Source organism: Henckelia pumila, chromosome 2, assembly GCF_033568475.1.
Source record: "Henckelia pumila isolate YLH828 chromosome 2, ASM3356847v2, whole genome shotgun sequence".
In the NCBI taxonomy this organism is placed as follows: domain Eukaryota; kingdom Viridiplantae; phylum Streptophyta; class Magnoliopsida; order Lamiales; family Gesneriaceae; genus Henckelia; species Henckelia pumila.
The window spans coordinates 5,497,355-5,507,404 of NC_133121.1; the positions used below are offsets into that span (position 1 = coordinate 5,497,355).

Genomic DNA, 10,050 nt, shown 5'->3' on the forward strand with positions numbered 1-10,050 from the left:
AACCCACAAATACAATAGCGAAAATCGAACCTGAGACCTCTTGGTCTCAGAACCTCAGTCTTGACCACTAAGCCAAGACCTCATTAGCATATATATATTTTTCTTAGTGAGCTTTACTCATGATAATCTAGTAATGGATTTGCTGGTAAGTCAGAAGTGCAAGTGTGGTTCTTAAAATTTGGTTAATAACTAAATCGAATATTTTATATATTATTATATGAGTAGACCTCTTTGAGACTGTTCCACTCAATCTATACAAGTAGTTAGGAGTAATATTTTTGACACAATATGAGTGAGATCGGTCGGACGATTTCATAAAAAAATTTGTAATATTACAAGATTTAGTTTATTTTAGTCTAAAACAAACAGTTGGTCCATATAATTGATCGGTGAATATTCAAGATTAATTAAGTATATTGATATTTATATAGTGCATACACACACCATACATTAAAAAATTGTAAAAATAACAAGAGGGATGGCAAGATTCCACATGCTATGTTGTTTACGGGTGCAAGGGAATATTAATAAATTCAAATGAGCTATCAAACGAAATAAATTTCAATTCTTACACAGTAAAATCTTTTGGACCAGCACCAATATATATTAATATTATATGTTGAACTTGAAGACATAGACATGTGATATAGTGGATAAGGAGAGGGAGAAGCAACAAATTTCATATATTTATAAAATAATAATATCAGTTCCTATTTATACATTTTGTTCATTAAAATTATTTCACCACTATATGATTGGTATAGGAATTTAGGGAAAATAATTTTTTTTTTTTGAAGAAAAAAATAAATTTTTTGGTCATATGCGTTTGCTTATTTACGAAGTTGATATTCTATGCTTTCAAATTTCAATTTTAGTCCACTATTTCTGTTATTTGATTTGAAAATTTTTTGACGTGTGTGATGTTGATGTGAAATCATTGCAAGACTGAGTTGTTTAGTGTCACGTAACACTCTTGATGAAAAATTACTAAAGTTGTAAAAAAAAAAAAAGAAAATGCAAGAATATATAAAATTGAAATTCTATAAAAAAAAATCGCAAAGTGACAAAATTATAGGATTTAAAAAATAGTTTTCTTTTGTTAGTATATCACTAATTTTTCTAGTTTAGGTTTTAATTCAGCAATATAATTGAATAAAAAAAATCAAAAATTAAAATTTATTGTATCAAAACAAAACTCTAAAAACTTAATGGACTACTAAAACCCAAAAGTTGACAAGTTATAATTGGACCAAAAATATTATTTTCTCAAAAATTTATGTGAAAAATCTGTTCCAAATCTACTCCAAATTATTGAGCTAGTTACATTAAGTTTTAACAAAATAGGTGTCAATTTTTTTTTTAACAAAATAGGAGAAAAATCAAAATAATAAATAAATTTAACAATAAAATTCGAACCATTTCGTGTGCTACCTTTATATTCGATCTCGAAATAATTGAAATGGAAGGGAGAGGGACAAGATCACTTTAGGTTGATAGTGAAATATGCCAAGAAAGATTTAGAGGCCATAGTCTTTTCAGAATACTTAATTTCAAATTATCATCAAGTGTCGCTTGAGCAATAATGGAGAATTTAATAATATGGAATATAATACAAAATATAGATAATAATATACACGGTTGAAATATATATGATATAATCGAGTTGAAATAAGTCCCCATCACCTGCATATGGGCATGTCTCTTGGATCCGATTCAATGGATATTTCCTCTATTTTAAAGGCAAATTTTTTCTCAAACCCTTTTGAGATCTTATATTTTCCAATTTTGTTTTAAATTTATTATATTATATTTAGGTGCAATAATTGTCCTGACTAAAAAAGCAATTGAAACATGATACTTGAGCTATTATATGATTTAAAAAATTTGAATTATACGATTACACCAACTATAACTTTTGATAAAAACAACAAACAAACACTCGATTCTACAGTATTATGTACATATATATTATTGTATTTATGTTGATGTCCTTCTCAATTCTTTGTTTTCAAGGACAAAGAACATACTATTTACCTAACCGATAAGCCTTATAGAACCCCACAAAAATATTTAGGCTTATGAATCCACCCACCACCATGTTGATTTTAGATTCGATCAATTTCATTTTATGATAATTGATAGCCCCACCACATTGTTCTCGTTTAGTTACTAGCTAGTTATTCATGAATCATGCTTGATGAAATCTTGGAAAAACCTAACATATTGGTTGGAATACAGATAACACATGTACAACAAGTGAAATTAAAGTTTCATTAATATTGCATAATTAGATATGATAATAAATAAGACATAAATCCAATAATAATTCGATGAAAATTTATAGGATACATAATATATTTGCATAATATTGTTAGAAAAATCGATTTTAATGACTCCTAAATTTATAGGATATATAATATATTTGCATAATATTTGTATAATTAATATTGAAAATTGTCTTATGTGGCAGCATTATTAATGACTCCTAAATCATGTAGAAACATTTATATTTGATAATTAATCACATGGGATCGGATTGTTTGTCTTTCACAAAATTCTCTTGATGGACTATCGACAGACATTCCTATGGTTAAGTCAATCAAATTATAATTAATCGATCGAGACGGGTTTAAGATTTCATGCAAAATCCGCCACGACAAAGGAGTTTTATTATATTCGAAAAAAACATCATTTTAATAAAAGAAAATAGTTTTTTGCCCCACTAAATAAGTTTTCATTGTTGGATTTCGTTACACTAAAACTTTTAATGTTTGGTTATTTTAGTTTAAGTACAAATGTTTCATCAAAAAATACTGATCTGATATAAAAAATTGTCCAGCTGTCAGATACTACGTCTAAACTTGAATCAAAATAACCAAAAATTAGAAGTTAGTTTATCAAAACCAAAATTTGAATATATATGATATGAACCATAACTTAATTTAGTGGAAAAAAAACCCTCATTATAATTTATTTGATGTTAATAATAATTATTTTGATCACTTACACGTCATATGTGCTTCAACGACTAGTATCTAAGCAGTTTTCATCCGTTTGCATATCACATCTCATAATATTTAATTTGTTCATAAAGACATAGAGTTCCAACATGGATAAAAAATTGTTAGTGGTAGAAGAGACTCTATTTGTGCCAATGTTTCATCAAGATCATGTAGTCAACAATATCCACATCAACATGAATTTCATCGTCCATTTGAGCTAAAAATACTATTTATGACACCAAAAAAAGAAAAGATTAAATTTTGTTGTCGGGATTTGATTCCATGGGAGATGAATCATAAATAAAATAACAGAATTTGGAGCTTATTGCTGAGAAGTTGGCCCTCATATTTGGCAAATTGCCCTAAAATTTAGGGTTAAAATAATACAAATAGTTTAGGGGTGTGGTGCAACATGAATAGACAAAAGGCTGTAAGCAGGGCCTGCTCATCGAACTTTTTTCACAGAAGCAAGTCAAAGAACATGCACCATCATATATTAATTAATATCTTATCTTTTTTTTATTATTATTATTTTAGAGTTTTTATTTTGTACATGTTTTCGATGGAAAGGATTTGAAACGACTGGAATATTTTAAATTTTTTAAAGAATATTTCCATTCTCTATGATGTTCTAACATTACATGATGTTGTATATGATGTAAGATTTCGAAAATCTTGCAATGATTTAGATATTGTTGTGTCATACAAGTTTACTTCATACAATAGGTTTTTTTGTGAATTGCGTCTCACGTATTTATATTTGTGAGACAGATCGACTGATCCATATCTATAATAAAAAATATTATTTTTGACATAAAAATATATATTTTCAATGGATCAATTCAAATAAGATATCTGTCACACAAAATTGACCCGCAAAATCATATCACAAAATTTTTCGATATGTTTTAAAAAAATCATATTCTCAAAAAGATCTCAAAAATAAAAAAGAACCTTTATTTGAATCGCCTCGTGATATCCATTGAGTTTCTCTAGCAAATCTCTCGAAAAATAGACGTTTAAGCTAGCTTCGATCGGAATCTTGGAAACGTTTATTGCATGTGTACCGTTTTGAAACTAAATGCTAAATTCACCAATTAAACAATTTTTGCACTCTGGTAGGATTCAAATTCCGATATACATTGTTTGGACTTAGATTTGTTTAATACCGTGATATGTTTTCAATTTGTTTCCTACAATAACAATAATAATAACTACTAGTGTTCCTTCGCATGCGATGAGTGTATTCAATTAAAATTATTTGGTATCAATTTTTTTTTAAAATTCGAGATATTATTTTAAAATTCAAATTTTTTTAAAAAAAATTATAATATTTTCATATGTTATAAGAGTAATATGATTATTTAATTAAAAAATTCAAAAAATATAGATAAAGATATTTTATTATAATAGATATAAATAAGATAAAATTTACTAGAACATACTCAATGAATTTTTTTATCAAAGAAAAATATAATATTTTGTAATTTGAGAAAAATGGATTTTTGGTTTATCAAAAAACTGACCATGACATCAAATTTCGTTACTTGAGGTGTCTCAAAATTAATAGGGAGAACTATATTTTTGGTTCTGTTATTTGCACTTTTTTACATTTTTGTCCTATTAACGGTGAAATGGTATGTTCTGTCCTGTAATTTGCATATTTTTTTTTTTTTCAGTTTTGGTCTTTTTATGATGAATTTTCTATTCTAGTCATGTAATTTGTATGTTGTTTTTATTTTTTGTCATTTAAATTGTATGTCATTTTCATTTTCTATTTTTTTTTATCAGAGTTTATTGTGTTTGTAGGTTACAAAGGATCGAAAATAAAATCAAATACAAGTTAAATGATAAAAATAAAAACTATACAACTTACAAGATTAAATTGAAAATTTACCGTAACAGGATTAAAAGATATATTTCTCCCAACTTAATAATATAATAAGTATAGAAATACAGATAGTATAGAAAATAATAAATTACATTGAAAAATATAGGTTTACACTTTACATACATGCATAATCAATTGCAAGTTGAACACACTAGGTACTAGTAGCCTAAAGTTGTTTGGATTGGGCCTCGCAGATAATATAAAGACCATACATAGCCTTTGTCTCCTTTACAACTTCACCAGCAATTAATATACATGTATATTATTCATTAAAATATTAAATCGTGTTTTTTTAAAAAAAATATAATTACCCTATAATAAATTTTAGGTTTCCTTCCCATCTGAATTCGTGAGGAATATTTAATTGGTTAGTTTTTCATTTGATTTTGATTTTTTTTGAATATTTTCGAGTATGATTTGTTGATGTCCTATTGATGACGATATATGGGTTTTCCGACAAATATAATTAAGTTGGGCTCCTCCCGTTTTGCAACTAGGTTAGATTATCCTTAAAAGAGGTTGAACTAAACCACGAGAAAATATCGATTAGATGTTCAAATCTTTATTACATAAGGGAGTTTGTTGGTCAAAAATGGTAAAACCCGATTATCAAATCTCCGGATTCTCGCAATATATATACCTCTATATATCTAATAGCTTACAGATTGATCATTAATGTAGTGTTCACTTCACAGTTTTCAGAGTTCGCAAACATGAACCAAATGCAATCACAATTGATTGGTCAAGTAACTGAGTGTTTTGATCTCTAAGTACCAAACAATATGAGATTCAGACCCTTGATCTCTCAACTTATCGTCGTACGTCCTTTGCAATATACATATATTTATTTTGTCATATTTTTTAAATTAATATACAAAAAAAAAATTGTTATAATAATTATTTTTATAAAATGTTCGCATAAAAAAAAGGACAAATACATTTTTTCCCATTATTTGAACTTTTTTTTTCACTTTGGTTTTGTTAACGATGAATTTGTATATTCAGTCATGTAACTTACATTTTATTTTTTCATTTTTGGTCATGTTATAGTGAATTTTCATTTTTAGTAATATAACTTGCATGTATATCATTTTCATTTTTGGTCCTTTAACTTTTAGTTGTTTTCATTTTTGATACCTTTTTATCGGTATCGAAATGAAAAAAATATAATTTAAAGGATTAAAAATGAATATAATATATAAGTTACATGACTATAAATGAATATTTATCGTAACATGACCAAAAAAAAATTCAAAAAATTAACAGTACTACTAAAAATGTTGTTATTCCAAAACAATAACACAAATTCATATGAGACGGTTCAAGGGTCAATTTTGTGAGACAGACTTCCTATTCGATTCAACCGATGAAAAAGATATTATTTTTTATGTCAAAATTGTTATTTTTTATTATAAATATGGATCGGATCGATCCGTTTCACAAATATATATTCGTGATACTGTCTCACAAAAACTTATTAAAAAAAGTCATAGAAAGATGTAAAATGATTCAAATTCAATAATTCATTATTAGAAACTTATGCGATATATTATTTTAAAATAAAAATATTATCAATATTTAACATGAAATTGCTATAAAAATAATTGGGCTGGATTTTGAAAACTATAATATCTATAATTCCTTTTGAAAAAAAATGCAATATACTGATCATGAGTGGGAAATTTTAGTACAATTATCTTCTGTACAACGATTTTTGAGTGGGATTTTTAAGTCTAACACCTTTTAAAAGGCTGCCAAGGACATACAAATGAAAGGAGATAAATTTACTAAACTCTAAAAAGTAGGATAAATAGGTATCATTCATTTACAGTCATATAACTGAATGATAAATAAATAAATTTATCCTCTTACAAAAACCCTAGAAAGGACTATAGACATTCAATTGTCTGACATGTCGTTCATTCATATAAACGAAAATATGAAATTTTAGAATCATTAATATTTAATTGCTTACAGATTATAAGTCATGCCCTCCTAACTATTAATTAATAATGCCATGAAATCATATATAGACAGCTTAAAGTTTCCTATAACGAGCGTTTGGAGTGATTAATTTGGGGAAGGATATTTGAGCGCCGAGTTTCAAATTACATACATCATGGGTGTATTTGAAATCTATTTATAAATACATATCTATATCTTGAGTGTATTTGAAATTCATCATTATACAGAGTTTGAAATTAATTATCTGGTGTAGATATATTAAAGCACCTTCCTAGCTACTCAAATAAGCCAGACTGTATTCAAGCATTATCCAGTCGAAGTCATTCTTTATTACTCGAAAAGGGATACATGTATTTGTCGGTGCAAAAAATAACAAAAAAAAATCTTGTTTTTTTAAAATCCAAAATAATATATATTATACTAAAATGATACTAATTATATTCATGTTGTGATATCATTTAATTGGGCATACATACCACTTGTGTTTCACCTCAGAATTTCTTTGATCAGATGCCGGTGTGATTTATATATTTATTTTAAATAATATTAAATGAATATATTATTAATGAGTGAGTCTCTTGTGAGATGGTCTCACCGATCTTTATTCGCGAGATGAGTCAATCCTACTCATATTTACAAATAAGAGACCAGTCTCACCAAATTAACTCGTGAGACCGTCTCACGAGAAGTTTTGCTATATATTATTAAATCGAGCTAGTCTTGTACAATTACATCCGAAATGAGGGATGAGTTTATCTTAGGTAATCAGACATAAAGGGAGTAATGACCGTTTTCAATTCGTGAGCGGCCTGATTCACCGATCTTCATACAAAAGCTAAACTACAATTCAGTAAATCCAAAGCTAAAATTTTGCAATATTCGTCAATAATAATTAATCCAAAACTTGAAAATTCCGATATTGAATCATTTAAAGCCCAAATGACCACCACTTGTTCATCAGATTTCACCGTTATGTGATGAACATGCAAACATTTGAGCCAACTTGGTATTCCCGAATTCGCAATATGCTTCAGCCATTTTTGGAGTGTGTTCACCTGGGATGCTACCATGTAAGTCCAAATTGGAAGTGATTTATCAAACTATGGCGTGAACATTGATATTTTTTTTCTATATATTATAAATCTTCAATTTTTGTTCCATATATTATATGATGGGACACAAACCTGAAACTTTATAATATATATAATAGTACTAATTAATCATATAATATAATTTGATATATATTCACATTGTTGAGCAAATTATTCTTGCCTTAGTTGTGTCTCTTCTTGTTGTTGTGCATCCATACCTTAAACACTTGCCTTTTCACCCCAATTTCATTGCAGAACTTGAGCACTTCCTCATCATGATCTTCGTTTTGAATCCTCCAGCCGAGTTTGGTCGCGAATTCATGCATCATATCCTTCTGTTTCTGATTGAATTTAGTCCTGAATCGCTTCTTTGATCCTGAAGGGGAAACTCGCATCGATGCATGTCCTCCTGAACTGGAATATTGGAACATGTCTAGATACTCGCTGGATGATTCTGGCGCGAAATTCGCCGCTGTGGGCGCGACGGGGGTGGCGAAACGTAGCTGGTGGTGAGGAGGAGGAGCCGCCGTAGTTGGGAGTGCTAGGAAATGAAACGGCTCCGGCTCCGTCTCCGTCTCCGTCTCGCCTACAATCTCTTTCCGGTGGAAGTTCCGGTGGCAGTCGCAGGCTGCGCATTTGACGGATTCTTGGGTTCCCTCTCCTCCACTGGGCATGAATTCTCTGCATCCATCCACTGCATGGTTCCCCGTGCTTGCAGCATGATTCTTGAGGCATTCTCTGTAGTGCGTGATCGATGCGCCGCCGTGGAAAGTTCTGGAAGCTTCCGGTTCTAGAGGTTGCGGCCGCGACTCCCACGGCGGAGGTGGTCGTGATGGTGCCCTCGAACTTGATCCACCACCGGCTTTCGCGGCGGTTGGATCTGGATCTTGGGGAGGGTTTTCTTCATACAGGAGCTGATCTAGGGTTTGCATAGCTAGGGCTGAAAATGGAGATCCTGCGCGACGGGTCGAAACGATCGCGTTTTCGCAGTCTCTCCGATATATGGGGTTGAAACCAAAGTTGCAAGTTGCAATTAGTGACAGATTCTTATGATGATGCTTCAAATATTTGTTTTTTTTTATTATCTATTTCTTAATTCTACATTAAAAACATCATGAGCTAAATAAGGTCAAGAGTTGAACAAGTTGATTATAAACTAAGTAATAATCTATGGGGTTAACGATAGATGGTATCTTTTCCTTTGATTTAGGCTTTTACTAATCCAATTACTACTATTAGTTTGATTAATATAGTGTATGGTGCGGGTAATGACAGTCAATTCTTTAAAGGTAAAAACTGTAACAATGTATATCTGATAGTTATTCTAACTTATGCTTATTCTTGGGGAAATAGCTAAATTCTTCATTTAAATTTGTCTATGTTGGGGTTAATTTTGTCTTTGAATTATATTAATAATTAAGTAGTGAAAATTAGGTTTTTGGTAATGTAATTTAGGTATTTCTAAGTATTTGTCAATTTTTTTTTCGAAATGCTCATGTCGTGTGGGAAAATAATGATGTATTCATTTTCTTTCAACACAGCGTTTTAGAACCAAACCCCCCAAAAAAATAAATAAATAAATCTACAGTACCAAAGTTGATACGTTATATATATAGATTACCGAAACCTAAAATATGTCAACGTAAATGGTCATTAATTTGGCAATTTCTCATTAAATATTTATTCTTAAACTAGGTCATCATAAGGTCAATCCTTTTGGAATTTATATATATATATGCTCGCCACCAAAATTCCCATATGTAAGCTGCAGGCAAAAATATGATCAGTGGCTCAATTTCAAGAAAATCTGTCAAATTAGAGATGGTGCACTAAGAAACTACTAAATATATATAAGACCTTCCATGCATGTAAGATATAATATAGACGTGGGAAGTGATTTTCCAGCGTTGCGGGTTCGATTTTCGTGTGGAGCATATTTCCTGCTGAAATATTGTGGGGTATGTTCTGGGGGTTTTCCATCTTGCTCCCTCCTTCAGGTCCCTGCCGCTCGTGCACATCTCTCGATTTAATCTCCGCATGAGCCAATGAGCCTTTGACTCATGTGAAATTATGGGAAAAAAGAACAATCTTTTTTTTAAAA

At 29.8% G+C, this 10,050-nt stretch overlaps 1 protein-coding gene across 1 annotated transcript; it reads right to left on the reverse strand.

The window, feature by feature from the left end:
- Window positions 1-8,131: 8,131 nt before the first annotated feature.
- LOC140885010 (zinc-finger homeodomain protein 2-like) lies at window positions 8,132-8,881 on the reverse strand. The gene has a single exon (XM_073291924.1). The coding sequence runs from the start codon at window positions 8,879-8,881 to the stop codon at window positions 8,132-8,134; it is 750 nt and encodes a 249-aa protein (XP_073148025.1).
- Window positions 8,882-10,050: the final 1,169 nt, after the last annotated feature.